Here is a 21,761-nt window from a genome sequence, read left to right on the forward strand (position 1 = left end):
ATTGGGCTTGTATATTAAAAAAACATTTTTCTCCTTTCCTCTAATACCCTGATAAAACCCATTTTTACTCCCCTCCTCTCCCTATATTTCTTTCCCCTTCCCAACACTAAAAGATTCTGCCAGTCCTAGCAAGCGCACATCAGTCAGCAGTTTCCAGTCCACAGTGGACAGTGACTCAGCCGCTTCTATCAGCCTGAACGTGGAGCTGGACAACGTGAACTTCCATATCAAGAAGCCCTCCAAGTACCCACATGTGCCCCCTCACCCTGCTGACCAAAAAGGTAGGAGGTAGTCACCATCTGGAATCCAAACACAGGCTGGACAGCTGGGCCATAGGATCTCATGCCAGCCTGTCTTTCTGGCTTCCTCTGTCCCATGTGGCTGAGGGGATTTGGTGTGGGTTTTGTTCTACCCTTTCTCATTTCTCCCACACCTCCTCCCCATACCTTTTTTGGTTGATTCCTTTTATTTCTTGTTTTCTTCCTCAGCACCACCATGCCCAGTTTAAAGCTTGTAGTCTTTAAAAGGAACCACATCTGACTGCTCTTCCCATAATGTGCAACTTCCAAGGTGGCATTTCTTTGCATTTATAACATGGATGTTCTGCTCTATTCTTTTCTCTTTCTTCATTTAACATTTTAAAGCCTGTTTGCCTTTGCCATTACCCAGTAACATAATACTTCACTAAACTCATTAAGATGCTTGAACCAGATTGGGGGAAAATCATTCACACATTCCAAAATACCTCCACAATAATTCATAATGCTTAGTATGTATATTCTATATTTATTAAAACAATTTCTTCTCTAATGTAAAATGAATTCATTATTTTTAGCTATCTTATTTGATGCTTTAGTCTACTGGCTCAAAAATAGTAGTGACCATATTCAAAAGACATTTTGTGTAAAAGGAGAAAGAGGTAAACATTACTAAAATCTAACATAGCAGCACATAAGAAATGCCTGTTTTTAAAATGGATGATGAGGCTTACTTTATTGGATATAATTAAAAGCCAATTTAAATTATAGTCCTATCATGGGATTGTGTAGAAGTGAATAAGTAAAAAATACATGAGTAAATAAATGGGGGATTTCATTATGTCATAATAACTGAAAAATCAATATTATAAAGATGAAGCGCTTTATTTCGTGATTTTACCTGGAGTTTGTATTTTAAACATATAACTGTCTAAAGTAGAATTGTCTCCTTAGTTAGATCTGAAATGCTTGCCTAAGTTTTGTGCACTCTATTTTGAGCCTAAAAATAGATCAGAAAACAGAAGCTTTTGAACAAAACATTTATACTAAAATGATTTGATACAAGTTTATATTTCACCAACAAATTTCTCATAATTGTCAGTATTAGCTATTATCAAAATGTGGTAAAATGGTACTTAAGAGTTATAGTAATAAAAAGGAATATGTTATTTAAAAATAAGAAATTTAGAGAGGGTCTGTTAATGAGGAGAGTTGACTAGCATTGAACATGAGTAAGATAGACATCTTTATGGAAATCCTCAAAACAAACTGGAAAAATGATGGAGAATATTTGGGTGAGTATGAAAGGATGGAAAAGCAGATATGACACTTGTGTGAGAATTAACTATAGATGGTGGTCACATGGGGGATATTATGAAGGTTTTGAGTATAAACTTACAGATGTGGGTCAGGGGCACACAGATGATGAACATCTGTTCTCTGGACACATCTGTTGGCAATTGCATTTTGCTGTAAGCAGAATATGAAGTACACTTTTGACTTGCTGATGATTTCACCTCTTAGAACGTTAAAGGAGTTCTGAAAATCTTGAAGAGTGACCTGTCATCATAGAATTTGTAATAGCAAAGGATAGACTGCTGAGCACAGTCAGATACTTACTTTTGAAAACCTAACTTGAGAACATGTGGAGTGGAATGGAACAGGAGGCTCCAAAAATGACATTGTTATGGTAACAACCCGAGATTGTGTCTCCAAGGAAATTGACAGGAGAAACACCTGCAGTTAACAAAAATATGACTCCTTTGGAACCTCCCTGATCTCAATCCCTTTTTTTTTTTTAAGAGACAACAGGCTGGAGTGCAGTTGTGCGATCTCAGCTCACTGCAACCTCCACCTCTCGGGTTCAAGTGATTATCCCACCTCAGCCTCCTGAGTAGCTGGGATTACCAGTGCACACCACCATGCCTGACTAATTTTTTGTATTTTTAATAAAGATGGGGTTTTATCATGTTGGCCAAGTTGGTCTTGAACTCCTGGCCTCAAGTGATCCACCCACCTTGGCCTCCATAAGGGCTGGGATTACAGGCATGAGCCATTGTGCCTGGCCCTCAATCTTTTAAACAGATTGTCTATCAAAGTTGTAAGTGGCAACTTACATAGGGGAATAAATCTGAAAGAGGGGACAGCACTTTTAAGAAAAATGACAGTATAATAGAAGTCCAGCTTGCACTGAAGGTTGGAGAAAATGCCAAGGATATCTGAGAAAGATTTAAAGTTTAGTAGAAAGAAAAACTAGGCTAGTTATTTGGGAAAGTTATGTAATATTGATTGATGACTAAAAGAAGGCTTTTGTTCCTCCCCACTCTTTAGACTAATCTTATCAGGAAAGAATACATGTGGTTAAGAGGAAAGTGAAGTCCAGGGTAATAAAGAGATAGAGAATTAATGGTTTTTTAAATAAGTCTGTTGCCAGGTTTAGGCAAACTATATGTCAGGTTATTGAAAGACTTTGGATCTGGGATCATGGAGCCAGAGTTTGTTATCTTTGAAGAGTTGCAAAGAGTAGGAGAGAGTCTAGATGACTGTAGTGATAGATGCATTTTTTTTTTCTTTTTAAAGATGGGTTCTTGATGTGACATTGGAAGCTGGAAAAATGTAGAGAAGTGTAGAGTGAACAGAATGTTCTGTGGTATTTAGACAAGGAATTGGTGGTAACTGGGTACCAGTGTTGGTTAACCAAAATAAGTCATTCCAAAACAACCCCATTTCCATTTTTTATGGTGATACAAGATTGATAAATCAGAAGACTATGAGAGATACTATCTTTGTTGATGTTAATAAGACATTTAATGATCTCTCAATAGCTTTGTAGACAAAGAAGACAATTTCGTACTTGAAATATGTTAAAAGAGGCAAAAGCAATGGTCATATTTATTTGTTTAAAGCACAGGCTTTGGAGTCTGTATAAGCTTTATTTTTTAAATTGTAAATTGATGAATTATAATTGTATTTATGGGATATAAAAAGATGTTACAATATATGTATAAAATATGGAATCATTAAGGAACAAGTAAGGATTTGAAATGATGGATATGTTTATTAAACCAAGCTAATGAACATATTCATCATTTTAAATCACTTTTGTTGGGGCAGGGTGCAGTGACTCATGCCTGTAATCCCAGCACTTTGAGTGGCTGAGGCAGGCGGATTGCTTGAGTCTATAACATAACCTAGGAGCATCCCCTTCCTGTTGACATCAAATTATTAATTATCCTTTCAGTATTTTGCACAACAAACTACCAGTTTGGGCAATGTGGCAAACCCCGTCTCTACAAAAAATACAAAAAAATTAGCTGGGTGTGGTGGTATGCACATATGGTCCCAGCTATTTGGGAGGCTGAGGTGGGAGGATTACTTGAGCTCAGCAGGTTGAGGCTGCAGTGAGCCATGATTTTGCCACTGCAGTCCAGCTTAGATGACAGAGTGAGACTTTATCTTAAAAAAAAAAAAATCCTTATTATTAGTGGTGAGAACCTTTGAAATTTACTCTTAGCAATTTTGAAATATACAATACACCGTTATTAACTATAGTCATCATGCTGTACAATATTTCTCAAAAACTTATTCTTCCTGTCTGAATGAAACTTTTTACACTTTGACCATCATCTCCCCATTCCCTTCACTTCCTCAACCTCTGGTAACCACCATTCTACTTAGTGTGAGTTTTAATGTGAAAAACACAAAGAGTGTAGTGTGTTTGGTGAATGTAAGAGTTTATGATACCACTACTAGTGGTGTTTTTTTTTGGGGTTTTTTTGTTTTTTGTTTTTTTGTTTGTTTGAGACAAAGTTTTGCTCTTGTTGCCCAGGCTGGAGTGCAATGGCCTGGTCTTGGCTCACTGAAAACTCCGCCTTCCGGGTTCAAGCAATTCTCCTGTCTCAGCCTCCCAAGTAGCTGGGATTACAGGCACCAGCCACCATGCCTGGCTAATTTTTGTATTTTTAGTAGAGATTGGGGTTTCACCATGGTGGTCAGGCTGATCTCGAACTCCTGACCTCAGGCAGTCCGCCAGCCTCAGCCTCCCAAAGTGCTGGGATTATAGGCGTGAGCCAGTGCACCTCGCCCACTACTGGTGTTAACACGTGGATTTGTAGCTTGTTGTACAAAATATTGAAAGGATAATTAATAATTTGATGTCAACAGGAAGCAGATGCTCCTAGGTTATGTTATAGGGATTTGACTCTCTGTATTTAGTGTTGTTCACCACTTTTTTTTTGGTCAGCACTTTTAATGTTTTTTAGATCCACAAATAATTAAAATCTGGAAAGAATGGCTAGTGTGTTGGATAGCAGAACTGACATTTAAAAATCTTGATTTTCTCAAGCAATACATTGAGACTAACAAGATGATAGTTAACACAGTTAAACATAATATAATAAGGCTTAACACATTTACTATTAGTACTTTGGAGAAAGTCACTCTTAATAATTTATGTGATAAAGATCTAAGTTTTAGTTATTTGCAAATTTAAGAGTGTGATGTATCAACCCCTCTGCACCCCCCAGTGCAATAGTAGATTTCGTTAGTGGCCATATAATGTCTAGAATCAGGATCCAATTTAATGTTTTGTGTTCAGTTCTGATTTATGAATAGAGCGAGGTTGCCAGGATCCTAAGACATCTGAAAACCATGATAAGAGAATCTGGACTATTTGAAATGGAGAAAAGAAGACTTGGTGTTGCCTTTAGGTATCTGAAGAGTACCTGAAAGAAATTATATTTATTTTGCATATGGCTGAAGGAAGAAATAGATTCAGTAGTCAGGAGTAGTGAACTTTTGCCACTGTGCATGGGAAGTGTCCAGGTTGTGTCTGAATGTTCACTTGTCATAGTTATTGAGGACAGATGCCCACATTGGGTGATGCGTTACATAGACTTGGGGACTTCTAAATTTTCTTTCAGTTCTAAATCTGTGAAATGAAAAACCTAGATCTAGAATTAAAAAGAAATTATAATCTTTTAGCCTGCTCAGTGAGAATATTATAGAGAAGGTTCCAGCGTTAGGAAGAACATAATTATTAAATTGACGTCTTAGGTCATTTGCAACCTTATAATTTGAAGAGTTCATAAATCTCTTAATAAATATAGCTGGCTTTCACAGTTCTCTCTTAGTTAGTTTTTAACATACTAACAAGAGTTATTGTTACATTTTTTTTCTTGTGAAGTTTTAATAGTTTGCTCAGTGTTACAGTCAAGATGAACACTGATTACCAGAAAATAAAGATTTCCAGGGAGACTGGTAGTTATGTGAAAGAATAATAGAATTCTTCTGCCTCTGGTTTTCATTCCCTTTGTATAAAAACAAATGGGAATTTTTTTAAATCTTTACATTGAAATTAAAGGTAGTACTTATTAAATATTTTCTTATGGATTGTCCTATATTGTTTAAGGCTGAGGAAAATTGGATTTATAAAATTGGTTGAAATATCTGTACTTTAAAAAATACTACTTATGCTTTCTAAAGTGACAAAACCCTATTTTCAAACTTAATTTTTCATTATTAGTCTTAGGGAATGGTACAATTAAAATATATTTTACTGTGTGTTGCAAGCAGGATTTTGAACTATTCTTGGAAAGTTAGCAAGTAGAACCTAGAGAAGAAGGTGAAAACCATGGCTTCTGTAAACCTCTAGATGCAGTTTTCTGTGCACAGGAAAACATGGGATAGAGGAGCAAGTTAAACACACCATGAGAAAACGATTGTACTCAGAATGTGGGACATCCCACAGAACAATAACCTGGGTTCTTTTAAAGTTCATTTTATGAAAAGGAAAAAAGACAGGAGATCTGTTCTAGATTAAAAGAGAATGAAGAGATACAGGAACCAAATGCCATGTGTGAACTTGATTGCATCGAGGCTTGAAAAAAAAACTGTTGATTAGAAAACATTTTGGGGACAGTTGGATAAACTTGAGTATGGGCTAATTCTGTGCTATTAAGACATTGTTAACTTTCTCAAATATGTAAATAATACTGTGCTGTAGAGAAGAATACCCTTATTTTTATGAGAGTTGTGCTGATGTCCTAGTGGTAAAGTGTCATGATGTGTGTAACTTTGAATAATTGGAGGGAAGAAACATACACATATATGGCAAATCCTTAACAATTGTTGAACTCAGGTGGATGGTATGCAGCATTTTCTGTAGGCTTAATTTTTTTCATAACTAAATGGGGAAAATCCACCATTTCTGGAGTCTCATAGATACAATTAAGCTTTAGTGTCAGAAGGCTGGTAAAGAACAGTACATTAATTGAACTGAGAGAATTTGGTGTTAGTCATTTCTGTAAGGGAAGAGTAGAAATAAAGTATAACATCTGTCTTGTCCATAAGCTCGATTTTATTGTATTTGGCATAGTGCACTTGAACTTTCTAAATAAAATACTTTCTTTGTTTCCTGGTTGTAAGGATAAGCATATTGGCTTATAAACATAGTAACTTTTAAAGCCCAGTTGTTTATAAATGAACTTGGAGAAAATTTTGTGGAGAACCTTTACCTTAAAGGAGTTAACATGTATCGTGTTTTAATTTGCATAGTGGAAAGAACCCCATTTAAGCTATGCTGGGTCACAGACCTAGAGAAAGTTCATGGGGAAGTAAAGAGTAAGTTTCACTAGTAAGAAAACTTTTTTATTTATTAAAAGCCTTCAGAATGTGTTCAGTTAATGTCTAGCAAAAATTCGGCAGTGTTTGGTATAATTTTTGAAAAACAAAAATGCTTATTTGGAACTAGTACAAATACTGATGAGTTTTATCTTTTTTCCTGCCAATGTCACTTCTGTATTAATTTGTTTTATAGCTTATATTCTGAAATTTTAAAAAAGTTTGTATTGTTTTATCAGGTGGGTTCTCTGTGAACTACTTTGTGCATAGGCAAAGTGATTATTTGTTAAATCATCAAGTTACATGTGAAAAGAACTGTAATGCTTTAAGATGGTCGTACAAGTATCTGAAGATCTTAATGTTCATAAACCGGTTGGTTTTGGTAAGAGAAAAACGTTTCTCTATCTGACATTTGAATTAAGGAGAATTGTTTCACGGCTCTATTGCGTTATTAATGCAAGTCTGCTTAAGTTTGGTATGAAGTGCATAGAACAAGTATCAAGAGGCATTTTGACCCAAAACTTTCTTGAATTTGCTGGGCAGTGATGGGTTTAGTATGAGTAATATTTTGTGTGTGGGTGTTTTTGCTATATAATTATGCTGACATATTATAGTCATATGTCTCTCCTTTCCTTCCTCCTCTCTGTTGTCTCCCTGGTATGCAGAGTATTTGATTTCCGACACTGGAGGACAACAGCTCTCAATAAGTGACGCTTTCATCAAAGGTAATTTTATAAAAAGCTGTATGTGGAATGGTGTCTCTTTTGTTCATGAGGACATACTTAGGGCTTAGCACTTTGATTGGCACAGAGAAGGTGCTGAAAATATATTTGATTATGGTAGTATGGGAACACAATTTTTAATATGTATAGTGATTTTGAGAGTGTTGAGAACCAAGAATGTAAACTTGGACTTGGTTTGCAAGAAGGAGGTCTCTGATGTGAAAAGTAATTGTTTAAAACTTTTAAGTAGAATTTGAACTTAATTCTTTTAAAGACATAGTTTACACTTAACTATATTGTGAATATAATATTAAGTATTGATATACATCTCATCAAGGATTGTCAAATTTGTCAAAAAGCCCACAGGCAGATCTCCAGTTAAGGATGCTGCTTGTCCTGTGGAGTGAGGAAGAGAAGTAGGCAGGAGAGGATAAAGAACTAATTCTGCTGATAAATTTCTTTTGGACACAAAAGGAGAATAGAAAAGTATTAGCCTTCTCCTATTCCTTCGCCAGTTAGCTTAGCTTCCTAGAGTAAAGACATTCTTAATTGGTCCATAGTACTCCACTGGTTAGACCTCAGATAATGGGAGAAAATTTCCCTTCCTTCTTGGCTCCCAGGGTTTCAAATCAAAGAGAGAAGGCAAGCTGGTACAAGGAGGCCACTGCAGCTTATCTGATAGCTTGACAGTGCTTCTAAATTCACCTCCAAGCATCTGATTCAGCTAGAAGTTTACAGAGTGGCCCTTTATGTAATTGAAATGCGCAGTTCTTGTATTTCACGTGTCATGGACATATACTTTACTGTGTAATCTGCTGGGCTGTTTGGTAGAAGTTTTTTTGTTTGTTTTGCTTTTAAGAGGGGACAGGTTAGAGAATTTTTGTAAGCATTTCCTACTTCTTTTCTTTCCACTTATTTGGTCAGATTATTCAACAGTTATTTAGTGAACATATTTTTTTCGTTAAGCATTTATTATTAATTTTTTGTCTTGATCTGTTTTCACTCATCTTTAAAAAATTTAAAGATTTTACACAAATTCTACATAAATGCTATTTATTATGTTTTAATATTTATGTTTTTGAGTCTGTCTTGCTAAAATTTTGTTAAAAAACCTCTGTGCCAATATTGAAAGAGAAACACTATTGAGGATTGTCTGAATAGACTTTCTACACTGTCATCTGTTGTTTTAGGATATCTGAGCTGAGCTTCTTTCTTGAAAATTCATCACCCACGCTATCATGTGTTCTGCCAGCATTTAAATTTCTGTTGAATGCACTTTTCAGTTTGTGATTTTTTTTTTCTTTCTATTTTTGAGATGGAGTCTCGCTCTGTCACTCAGGCTGGGCAGTGGCGTGACCTTGGCTCACTGCAATCTCTTCCTCCTAGGTTCAGGTGATTCTCCTGCCTCAGCCTCCCTTGTAGCTGGGATTGCAGGCATGTACCACCACACCCAGCTAATTTTTGTGCTTTTAGTAGAGATGGGGTTTGGCCATGTTGGCCAGACTGGTCTCAAACTCCTGACCTCAGGCGATCTCCCCACCTCGGCCTCCCAAAGTGTTGGAATTACAGGCGTGAGCCACCACGCCCGGCCCAGTTTGTGATTTTAAAGGGGATATTAACACCCTCCTTTTTAAAAATTAAAAAGAGAAGCAAAAGTTTCATTTTATTTGCTTTTCAGAAGCTGTGCTTATAATTATTGGCTTGAGAGTTTTAGTTACGTACGTTTGATTTTCACAGTTCTGTTTCTGATTTTGGTGGTTGCCAATTACTGCTCTTCTTAATTCTTGCATTTCTGTATTTTTAGCGTATTTTACGTATTTGTATGTATTTTCTTATGCATTTTTTATATGTTTATTGCATGTTCTTGCCTTTTTATGCCAATAATTTATGTTGGCTAACTTAAAACATTTATAAAGAGAAAGGGCCATTTCTAAATACATGAGTAGGTGTTATAAAACAGGACAATGAAGTAATAACTTCTTATTTTATATTGTACTTAGAATCCTTATTTAATCGTCGAGTAGAGGAAAAATCCAAAGAGCTGCCTTTCACACCTTTGGGCTGGCATCATAACAACCTGGAGCTCCTGAGGGAGGAGAATGGGGAAAAACAAGCCATGGAGAGGTTGCTGTAAGGCAATGAAATTTTAAATTTTAATTTTTCACTTTTATTATCTTCAGTGACTTGATAAGCATATGCATCATTCCTCTTAAAAAGGGAGGTATTTTTCTTTTTCCTTAGAAAGTAAAAAATACTAAGATTACTTAGGAAATAAAGCCTATTTTGACTTGTGATTACATTTCTTATAAAACCAAGAGCCCCGACTAGGGTGCGGCAGCTCATGCCTGTAATCCCAGCACTTTGGGAGGGCGAGGCGGGAGGATCACAAGGTCAGAAGGTCGAGACCAGCCTGGCCAACATGGCAAAACCCCGTCTCTACTAATAATACAAAAATTAGCCAGGCGTGGTGGTGTGGGTCTGTAATCATAACTACTCGGGAAACTGAGATAGGAGGATTGCTTGAACTCAAGAGGTGGAGGTTGCAGTGAGCTGAGATCACGCCACTATACTCCAGCCTAGGCAACAGAGCAAGACTTTGTCTCAGAGAAAAAGACAGAAAAACCAAGAGCCCCAAACTCTGCTTGTTTGTCCCCATTTTACGTGTTAAAATTTCATTTCAGTCAATTGCAGGGAACTTCTTAGTGGAAGATATTCAGATTTCATTTATATGCAAAATCCTTAAGGTACAGATATAATGAAAGAATGATATTGACCTAGAAAATCTTATCTGTGAACCATAATTGAAATGTTTATTTCTTTGTAGACTGTTTTATCATCAGAATTATTGTCTCTGGCAGTATTAACTATGCAAACTTTTTTCTTATAATATTTTTATAGTTCAGCTAATCATAACCACATGATGGCGCTACTCCAGCAGTTGCTCCATAGTGACTCACTGTCATCATCTTGGAGGGACATCATTGTGTCATTGGTCTGCCAGGTTGTTCAGACAGTCCGACCTGATGTCAAGAACCAGGATGATGACATGGATATCCGTCAGTTTGTCCACATCAAAAAAGTGAGCTCTGCTAATGTTTTACTAATACTAGGAAGTGATGAGGCAGGACTGATTATAATTTTTCTCTTAATGGTAATCTAAAAAAGAGTCATTACCCTGAGGGTTGCTAGATGAAGAGTAGGAGGTTTTGCTGTCTGCTTTGTTTGTTAGCAGTGCACTTAGGAATCATGGAAGCCACGCATAGGAAGTGAGAGGTGAATGGAAAGGATGAGTTATATCGGAGATGGGTTGGGAACTCAAACCGATACAGGTTCTTCCTTACTTGCTTCCTCTTCTTGACACGTCAGCTATGAGAAACCCTATTCTCACAGATTACGATCACTGTTCTGAGGAAAAGCAGTGGGTAATTTGCTTTATTTAGATCAAGCTTGTCCAACTCGTGGCCTGTGGGCTGCATGCTGCCCAAGAGTGCTTTGAATCCGGCCCAACACCAATTCATAAACTTTCTTAAAACATTATGACATTTTTTGTAATTTTTTTTTTTAAGCTCATCTACTGTTGTTAGTGTATTTTATGTGTGGCCCAATACAATTCATTTTCCAATGAGGCCCAGGGAAGTCAAAAGACTGGACACCTCTGATTTAGATAGTAATGAAGTCCTGTGTGTGCTTTTTCCCTGTGATATTTAACTTAAACAGTAGTGTTAACTGCCACATGGTGCTAGTTTATTCAGTCAGTGAGTACGTTAGAGTCCTAGTATAGTACATTAGAGAACGGGATGGGAAAACAGAGTCATGCAGAGATGCCGTTGATCATTGGTTGAAAGGAACAATTATTTCCTGAAATTTTTTGTTCTTATTTGATTACACAATAGTTAAAAAAAAAAATGGAAAGAAATAATAGCATACATCTGACTAGATTCTAAGCATGTTATTATTGAATTTTATTGTTTTCTTAATTGTTCCATTAGATCCCAGGTGGAAAGAAGTTTGATTCTGTGGTTGTCAATGGCTTTGTTTGTACCAAGAACATTGCACATAAAAAGGTAATGTGATTCAGTTCAGCAGTGAAGTTCAGCAAACCATGGCTGTGTGCTTAGGTTACAAGTTGGGGCACCTTAGTCATGGAAGAAATGGACAATGGACAATGAAAGGCTGCTGTGTCTGCCATAGGGGTGAAATTTGGTAGGTTCGGGGAAGATTTCCCAGAGCTGAGGATGAATGGATTGGAATTTGAATAATGGGAATTCACCAGACAGAAGGAGGAAGTGGGGAGGATCAGGCTTCTAGATCAACAGAATGATAAGATACTAGCATTATTTATCTCCTGATCCCATTACATTGTAGGGAGACAGGGTTTCTTTAGTAGGCTGAAGTCCTTCCAGAGGCTTAGCATTCTAAAGCTGATAGCTCTTCTAGTGCTAGGCTACAGAGCTGTCAGTTTTCTTCTGTTATCTTTCTCACCTTATGTCTTTGTAGCACTAGCACAAAGGAGTGGAGTGAGATAACCTGGGGTATTAAGGAGACTCTGAGCTCCTAAGGTGTAATATGGGCAATATAAATGAAGCCGGAGGAAACAGGCAAGGGCTTTATATCTCATTAAAGGTCTTGAACTTCATTCTGAAGTCTTTTGATTCTCAAAGTGTAGTGTACATACATTGAAATCACATGTGGACCTTTTAAAAATGTCTATTCCCAGCCTAACCCTTAGAAATTCTCATTCAGTAAGTTAAGGGCAATGGGAGTGTATGGATGTTAGGGAAATGGTGGTACCGTATTTAAAGTAGGCACTAGGCCGAGCGTGTAATCCCAGCACTTTGGCAGGCTGAGGCAGGTGGATCACAAGGTCAGGAGTTTGAGACCAGCCTGGCCAATAGGGTGAAACCCCATCTCCACTAAAAATACAAAAAAATTAGCCAGGCATAGTGGCGTGTGCCTGTAGTCTCAGCTACTTGGGAGGCTGAGGCAGAAGAATCGCTTGAACGCGGGAGGTGAAGGTTGCAGTCAGCTGAGATCATGCCATTGCACTCCAGCCTGGGTGACAGAGCGAGACTCTGTCTCCAAAAAAACAACAACAAAAAAAAAGATTCATGAAAATTGTTAGTGACCATAGATAAATAAAAATATGCTTGGCTTCAATTGTTTACTTAGTGCATATTTTATTGCAATAATTCCACATTAGTCAGCATTTCTACATAGAGTCTTACTAAAACCACACATTACCCTTTAAAGGAGAACTTTAAACCAAATTAAATGATATTTGTTGAATTAAGAGGTAAATATGTTATGCCTTCTCAAAGTGAAGAAAATTTGTATGTAGGTGTGGTGGAAACATATGCATGAATGACTGACTTGTCCCACTGATTAGAGATAGTCTTTGATTTGTACTTGCTACAAAGTGTCCTGAATTGAGTTTCCCAGCTAGTGAGTCACTGTTTTTGGAACTGTTTGCTGTTTGGGGTCCATAAACTTGGTCAGCCTGAAACCTCAATTGCTATTCTGCCTGTGGCTGTAAAGTTAGGGTATATTATTTGAGTCTCTGCTTCTTGAGATGCTTTCACATTTTCTTTTTGAACTTCATGTTACCTATTTTAGCTTGCTGCCTTAATGACTGGAAATGTTTTCTGTTAGAAATATGTTCAGGAGGCATTTTAATTCTTTTCTCCCTCTTCTCCTCTTGAATTTTAGAAAGACTGAAATATGCTTTTAAAGTTGCTTATTTCTTGGAGTTTGTGAAGTAACCCGTTATTAAATACTGCTCCCTCCGTGCACACTGAGGGCATGATGTCTCTTCTTACAACATCAGAAATGAAAAAAAAAAGTTAAGAGAATAGAAGATTAAAGTAGTATTCAGAAAGCAAAGCCAATTTTTGAAGAATTTTGCGTTGTTCTGAACATATTATTTGCTTTGAAAAAATTTAATACCATAAAAGAACTAAATGAGAGTATTTTAATACTAATATGAGATACGTTAAGTTAGTAGGAATTATGAACAATATAGATTTAAAGTTATAATTAAAGGAGGGCTGTAAAATGCAAACCTTTAAAAACTTTAACAAACTGTTCTTTTTTTGTAGATGAATTCTTGTATTAAAAACCCCAAAATTCTTCTGTTAAAGTGTTCCATTGAGTATCTCTACAGAGAAGAAACTAAGTTTACTTGCATTGATCCTATTGTGCTTCAGGTAAGAATTTACTACCGAAAATAATAATTTGGAGGGATGTTTGTGTATCATGATGCTTATAAATTCTTAATGATTTTGACTTAATTCTAACTGATTAAATTGGATAGGCAAACTTGATAGCTTACCAAAACCTCTGTCACTCATTATTTTTAAAGTTTCAAAGTGTTAAAGGTAACATGTAACTGTTCAAGAATATGAGGAAGAAAAGGTGAAAATCCAAATACTGGTTTCCCTTTCCCACTTAATCCAAATACTAGTTTGGATTAAGTATTTAATTCTCACAGTAAATCAGACTGTGAGAATTTCTTGAACTTACCAGATTTCTAATGGAATCTCTGGTTTGTGATACAGTTTATGCTACTAAAACACATTTCTAGAACACCAGTTAGCTTATATGTAGTTGGCAAACAGAATAATGTCAGATGGAAGTTGTGTTGGTTTCTAAGTGGTTTTTCCTAAGCAAGGAGGCCCCGAAGAGCTGCAGTAGGTTATAACCCTCAGCCGGAAAGGAAAACAGTCTCAGCTCAGCTGCTACACAGGCAGAAACCCTTCCAGCTCTATTTTAAGAAAGTAAAAGTGAGCTTTTACTTGCAGGGCCCTTTCCCCAGGGAGGTACACCCACATCTCTGGTTCTTGGTAGCTTTACTGCTCAGAGCTCCATTTCCAGTAGTAGCATTGCAATAGTTTTTGTGCATTTAATTTCACTTGAGGCAGCCTCATGCCATACGAAGCTCTCTGCCTAGGCTCTCCGTGATTCCTCTTAAGGTACCAGTTATTATTTTTGTTAGTGCTGAAGATATAAAGTTGCATAGGTTTTAAGTTTTCTGCCCCACCTCCTTTTCTGCCATAAATGCTGTTAATTTTGTTTTGTGGTTATTCAAAATGGAAGGTTTTTAGGAATGTGTATATTATATTACAGTGGAAACACTTATATTGGGTTCCAGAAACATTTAGGAAAAGTATTACTTGAAAATTCCTAGGTAAATACATTTTTTCAAGAGTGGTAGGAGCAATCACTTTTGTCCTAATTTCATAGGTAACAATAAGAGAAACTGAGTTGTAGTAAAAGGGACAGTGCTTTATAAAACTCTGCTGTATTACTTAAGAACTCTGTGAGCTGGGGCTGTTTTCTCTTTGGAATTCAGCTGTGCCATCAGTAAAAATGATGGGTTTTGACTAGACATTTTAGTAGAGAACTCTAAAGAAATAAAGGGAAATACAATAATTATGTTCATGGAACCTAAGATAATTTGATGCTGGAGGTTTTGTTGATTCCACAGAAGATTGTCAGCAGAAGACTTTCACATGATCAGATCAGAATTGCTTTGACTGAGATGCATCCTGGTTGCAGAGATGTTAACATTCGTAAAATTTTATGTCTTGGAATTGATGAACTAGGTTAATTGTAATCTACAGGTGTTTGTTTACTTAAAGTTGTAGCTAAATTTATTCACATTATTTACTCTATTTTTACAATCAGGTTAATAGACTAAAGATTTTTTGTTAGAGAGGTATGCTCTGGGGGGTTGTACTTAGGAAACATGGTTTAACTCACTAACAAAGCATCTTGTTCATCAAAACTTTCAAACATAGTTTTTATTATACCTTTAACTCCTGCCCTACTTAAACTTCTTAGTTTAAATTGATAGAAAATATCAGCTGATTTGAGCTTTTTCTGAATTGATAGAAAGTACCAGCTCATTTGAGTTTTTTTATCTGATGTGGAATAACGAATCAGAGAAGAAGCTGAAAGATAGATATTCAGAAAAAGGAGGATGAGAAACAAAGGTCAAGGAGATAATTAGCCTGTGACTTTGTACTTTCTTTACAAGGCCAGGTCTACTAGATCTCTTGGTTCACCACTGCTGTGCTTATGGCCTACTTTCTGATACTCTTTCCTTGCTGAGCTTGGACAAGGCCTCCTTTTTGACATGGTATTTCATGAGTAGTCATGATAGTTGATTAGAATTGGAACTGGAAGGAAAGTTATTTGTACTACCACAGGCAGAAACTTAAAAAAAAAAAACAAAAAAACGGATTCTGATTGTACTTTATTAGAGCTGCACAAATAAAATTATTTTAAATGCTGTTAAATTTCAAGTTAGTAAGTAGAGTAGGAAATTAACACATTTTAGGAAAAAAATCCATTTTGTTAATAATAGGAGAATTTGAAATAAATAGTATCAGTAAAACAAAGGCAAGAAGCAATATACTTCATAATAGGGCAAGTTTACTGCAGTGAGTAGGCCCATCCATTGTGGGTGGTAAGGGACGTGAATACAGTCTTGCTCAGAAAACTCTTTGGGCACATGGAGTAGGAGTGGCGAACATGCTCATCTTTAGTTGTCTCCCATCTGGAGCCCAGAAATATTATGAAGCAATTAGTGAGTTGTATTGTTTTAACTCTGGTTGTTATTTACAGTATTCATTTCTTTCTTATTTTTTCTTTTTTTTGAAATGAAGTCTTGCTCTTGTCCTCTAGGCTGGAGTGCAATGCCGCAATCTTGGCTCACTGAAACCTCCGCCTCCTGGGTTCAAGCTATTTTCCTGCCTCAGCCTCTCAAGTAGCTGGGATTACAGGTGCCTGTCACCACGCCCGGCTAATTTTTGTATTTTTTAGTAGAGATGGGGTTTCATTGTGTTGGCCAGGCTGGTCTTGAACTTCCAGACGTCAGGTGATCCGCCCGCCTCGGCCTCCCAAAGTGCTGGGATTATGGGCGTGAGCCACCATACCCAGCCACAATATTCATTTCTTTTGAAATTAAACCTTTGTGATAAAATTATATTAGCATTATGTTTGAGATCTTTAACTGTGGCTGTTCTAGGTATTATATGATCTGTTGGGAAATTGGAATTAGGAAGTTGCTGAAGTAGCATCTGTTAAAGAGTTATTTATTCAGATATCCAGAAAAAGAGATAACTCATTTTGGTTTCAGAATGTAGAGGAGAGAATTCATAACCATATTAAAACCACTTAGGGCTGGGCACAGTGGCTGACACTTGTCATTACACTTTTGGAGCTAAAGGCAGGAGGATTGCTTGAGGCCAGGAGTTCAAGACCAGCCTGGGTAACATAGTGAGACCCTGTCTCTACAAAAAAAATAGAAAATATTAGCCAGGCATTGTGATATGTGCCTGTAGTCCTAGAAGAGTGAAGCAGGAGGATTGCTTGAGCCCAGGACTTTGAGGTCACAGTAAGCTATGATGGCACCTTTGCACTCCAACCTGGGTGACAGAATGAGACCCCGTCTCGTAAAAAAAACAAAAAACAAAAAACTTAGAAATGGCTCTTATTTTGGGAGTTTTGAGGTTAGGTTTTTTTGTTGTTCTTGCTTTTTTAACCTCTGAACTAGCTAATTGCATTCTTGGCTTTTAAATTAAGAATTGAAAAGCTTTCAAGGAAAATTAGTTGGAGAATGGAATTTCTTCTGAAACTCTTGTCAGCATAATCAAGTTTAGAATGACGAATGAGATTCTTACTTTGTTTGAATTAATTTGCTTACAGACTTACTTGTGGATGAAGAAAATTTAGGCTAAGATTGATAATAATAGTGAAGCTATCTCGATATTTTAATATGCCCAGATATTGCGTTTTACCAGGTGTGATATTTCTGATTTATCTTACTTAGGAAAGAGAATTCTTGAAGAATTATGTTCAGCGAATAGTTGATGTTCGACCCACCTTGGTTCTAGTTGAGAAAACAGTGTCTCGGATTGCCCAGGACATGTTATTGGAACATGGTATTACTTTGGTCATTAATGTAAAATCGGTGAGTGTTTTTATTTTTCTATTTATTTTAAAAAATTGCAGCTTTTAAATTTACATGTTCGTATGGTAGGTATACAAGAATCTTAGTCTTTGCTGTTCCATACGTATTGAAAGTGGGACAGAAGATACGGCACCTATTTCATTAAGACTGAGAATCTCAGACTGGAAGAAAGTGTAATTGATTATGTAATGCCTATTATTGATGTCTACAAGACCAAAAGTGAAATGGACATTAGTTAATCACTAGGTATTTGTTGATCCTTCGTTTTCGTTGGAGAATTGCTCAAGCAGAAAATGTTCTCTCCCTTCGAAAGTTTACCTTCTGCAGAATAGGGGCCAATTCTAGGAAGTTGTTTTTTCTCCTCATAGCATCTTGTGGTAATCCATGATGCTTAAATGCATTTTGATAATGTTATTAATATGAGTAAGGTTTCAGTGGGCACATATTGATTACTAAGCAACTAAACATAGAAGAATCCGGAATAAAAAAATTCATCATATATTTATTAAAAAGGAAATTTATTGTGAATGTTATTTTTTAATTTTTCCATCACTTTTCCAGATTAAATTTACAAATATTTTTATTCTTCTCTAGTTTTGTAATATAATGTTTTTGTGTTTTGTAGCAAGTCTTGGAACGAATCAGTCGAATGACCCAAGGTGATTTAGTGATGTCGATGGACCAGCTGCTTACGAAACCACACCTGGGCACTTGTCACAAATTTTATATGCAGATATTTCAGTTACCTAATGGTGAGTGATCTTTAGCATAGGTTGACCTGAGGAAAAGAGTTAACTTATCACTACTACAATGTTTACTTACTAGGAAATATCTATTAATAGTAGGTGAGGATAGGCAACTGCGGTCTTATTCATGTAAGAGTTTTTCTTTTACAGATGTTAAGAGAGTGAATTAATTCTATTTGGACTTCTGGATTGCCACCTCCACCATCCTAACTTTTTGTTTGTTTTTATTTGTAGAGCAAACCAAGACGCTGATGTTTTTTGAAGGTTGTCCACAGCACCTAGGCTGTACAATCAAGCTGAGAGGAGGCTCTGATTATGAGCTGGCTCGAGTTAAGGAGATCCTAATATTTATGATCTGTGTTGCTTATCATTCTCAACTAGAAATCTCCTTTCTCATGGATGAATTTGCTATGCCTCCCACGTTAATGCAAAACCCTTCATTCCATTCCCTGATTGAGGGACGAGGGCATGAGGGGGCTGTCCAAGAGCAGTATGGTGGAGGTTCCCTCCCCTGGGATCCTGACGTCCCTCCTGAGTCTCTGCCCTGTGATGATAGCAGTTTGCTGGAATCAAGGATTGTGTTTGAGAAGGGGGAGCAGGAAAATAAAAATGTTCCACAGGCTGTTGCCTCTGTGAAGCATCAGGAACATAGCACAACAACTTGCCCGGCGGGTCTCGCTTGTGCTTTCTTTCCACCTGTACCGGAATCGTTGTTGCCAGTCCCTGTGGATGACCAACAAGATGCTTTAGGCAGCGAGCAGCCAGAGAGTTTGCAGCAAACAGTTGTGCTGCAGGATCCCAAAAGCCAGATAAGAGCCTTTAGAGACCCTCTACAGGATGACACTGGATTATATGTTACTGAGGAAGTCACCTCCTCTGAAGATAAACGAAAGACTTATTCTTTGGCCTTTAAGCAGGAATTGAAAGATGTGATCCTCTGTATCTCCCCAGTAATCACATTCCGAGAACCCTTTCTTTTAACTGAAAAGGGGATGAGATGCTCTACCCGAGATTATTTTGCAGAGCAGGTTTACTGGTCTCCTCTCCTCAATAAAGAATTCAAAGAAATGGAGAACAGGAGGAAGAAACAGCTGCTCAGGGATCTCTCTGGACTTCAGGGCATGAACGGAAGTATTCAGGCCAAGTGTATTCAAGTCTTACCCTCACATGAGCTAGTGAGCACTAGAATTGCTGAACATCTGGGCGATAGCCAGAGCTTGAGTAGAATGCTGGCCGATTATCGAGCCAGAGGAGGAAGAATTCAGCCCAAAAATTCAGACCCTTTTGCTCATTCAAAGGATGCATCAAGTACTTCAAGTGGCAAATCAGGAAGCAAAAATGAGGGTGATGAAGAGAGAGGGCTTATTCCGAGTGATGCTGTGTGGTCAACAAAGGTGAGCCAGACCACTTTTTGATGCTCCTGTACATTAGGATGTGTTGAATGACTCCACTAAGGCAGGCTAAAAAATCAGTTTGGCAGACTGCATGCAGATTTGTGAAGTATTTCTTCTCCTATGCTATTTTTGTTTTTGTCTTGAGTCTGCTGGCTTATGTGTTACTTTAATACGTATGAAGCAGAATTGTAATGAAACTGGGTTTCAGGGTTTTAAGATGAGCTTATAGTAAGCTAGGCAGATCCTTGAAGTAAAGGGAAGTGTGATGGAGCTCCTTAAAATTTCTGACAACATGACTTGGATGTAGTATGATAATCCTGGATCCTAGTGTCAGGGAGTGAGAGATGGAAACTTATTGTAGGAAATAGATGTGTTTTTTTAAAAAAAGTTAGCAGGAAATAGATTTGTTTTCTAAAAAAAGTTAGATCTATTTTTTTTCTTTAACATAAAACATTTTACCTTGTTATTTAACTATGACAGTGACCTTTTTCTTTCTAGGCATAAATTGAGAGCAAATTAAGGAAGGTTTATAGATCTATTATTGATAATAGTAGCAGTAAAACTAATTAACAAATCCATTGCTAGATGAGGAAATGCAATTGTTTAATAAAACGAAAAGATGTCCAATTTCACCAGTAGTCAACGAAGTGCTAAATAATATATGTTCAATTTCACTAGTAGTCAAGGAAGTGCTAAATAATAGTGGTGCTAAATAATTTTTTATTTGTGAGACTGGCAAAAAGGAAAGTGATAAAAGACCCATGGTTAATGATGGCATGGAAAAACACCTTTCATAAATTTTATGTAAGCTTATACCAATGTATGTGTATGTACATTTGTATAAATTTATACAAATTTATAGAAAGTGATAGGAAAGTCTCTTATTAATTTACACATACATGTATATGCCTTTGACCCAGGACTCCAACTTTTTATAATCTATCCTGCAGAAATAATTAAGTGTGCTTATATAAGGGTGCTTTCATTTTGTAAGAATATATGTACAAAGATGTTTATTGAAACGGTTTAATGATGAGCAAGACCTCAAGTCATTTAATGACTTGGATAAAGACCATAATATATTTGAAGTGTTAAAAAGCAAGTTATATTTTAATATGTTTTGCATTATTCCATATTTATAAAAACAAAACCCCCTGTGTGTACTTAGGTAGGAAGTGATGTGTGTATGTGGGACAGGTGTGTAAACTAGCAAAAAGAATAGATATTTTAAAACCACAGAGTCAAACTGCTCAGCTTCAGTGGTAGAGGAGAATCATAGGAGGAGAGGTTTTGTGTGTTTTATGAACTTCTTCATATGCTCCTATACTATTTCAATTTTAACAGAGAGCTGGTTTTCCCTTTGTAATGATCAAAAACAGGCATAAGCATAGATAAATATACACCTTAGAATTTAGATTTCTGGGTGTCTCAGATTGATGTTATTATATCCCATCAGTTCAGATTGTTAAATATGAATATATTTAATTTTTCTTCTAAAATAATTTAGTGCAGTTTTGTAAATTAAAGAGTAAGTTAAGAAAACAAGCTATCTAGACATCATTTTGTGCTTTTAAGTTTAACTTAAACTTTTTGGGTTGTCTTTTCTCAAAAACCAACTGCCCTTCTTCCTTTTATTTAGTTTCCTATAGTTGTAAGTCTTGACCAGAGCCCCTACAGTGATAATTGGAGGCTTTACAAATAGAGTGGAGTGTATTTGGTGCAGTGGGGTTGAATGTGGTTGCAGTCGCTTGCTCATCCATTCATTACTTCTTTTAAATTTAGGTGGACTGTCTGAATCCCATTAACCACCAGAGACTTTGTGTGCTCTTCAGCAGCTCTTCTGCCCAGTCCAGCAATGCTCCTAGTGCCTGTGTCAGTCCTTGGTAGGATTTTTTTCACCTTACACTATTCCACTTAAAAACAGAATTCCAGCAATTAAAAACAAAAACAAAAACAAAACAGTCATTAGGACCTGTATTTAGGTACATGGTCATATGTGAATTGATAGAACTTTTAAACTTGTGAAGTAAATGTGAAAATACATGTTT

At 36.7% G+C, this 21,761-nt stretch overlaps 1 protein-coding gene across 15 annotated transcripts in view; it reads left to right on the plus strand.

Annotated features, from left to right (window-relative positions):
- PIKFYVE (phosphoinositide kinase, FYVE-type zinc finger containing) overlaps window positions 1-21,761 on the plus strand; it is a 93,056-nt gene that overhangs the window by 39,575 nt on the left and 31,720 nt on the right. For 11 of the 15 annotated variants that reach the window (XM_010376842.2, XM_030916391.1, XM_030916389.1 and 8 more), the window contains 10 exons: window positions 114-281; window positions 7,544-7,603; window positions 9,601-9,730; window positions 10,499-10,679; window positions 11,590-11,664; window positions 13,696-13,803; window positions 17,433-17,573; window positions 18,199-18,325; window positions 18,554-19,713; window positions 21,496-21,596. In XM_010376842.2, coding sequence (XP_010375144.1) covers window positions 114-281; window positions 7,544-7,603; window positions 9,601-9,730; window positions 10,499-10,679; window positions 11,590-11,664; window positions 13,696-13,803; window positions 17,433-17,573; window positions 18,199-18,325; window positions 18,554-19,713; window positions 21,496-21,596 — 2,251 coding nt within the window. Of the gene's footprint in view, window positions 1-113; window positions 818-7,543; window positions 7,604-9,600; window positions 9,731-10,498; window positions 10,680-11,589; window positions 11,665-13,695; window positions 13,804-17,432; window positions 17,574-18,198; window positions 18,326-18,553; window positions 19,714-21,495; window positions 21,597-21,761 lie in introns of those variants that run through there. The other 4 variants (XM_030916395.1, XM_030916397.1, XM_030916396.1 and 1 more) reach the window with 2 other exon arrangements.

Source organism: Rhinopithecus roxellana, chromosome 14 (assembly GCF_007565055.1).
Source record: "Rhinopithecus roxellana isolate Shanxi Qingling chromosome 14, ASM756505v1, whole genome shotgun sequence".
Lineage (NCBI taxonomy): Eukaryota > Metazoa > Chordata > Mammalia > Primates > Cercopithecidae > Rhinopithecus > Rhinopithecus roxellana.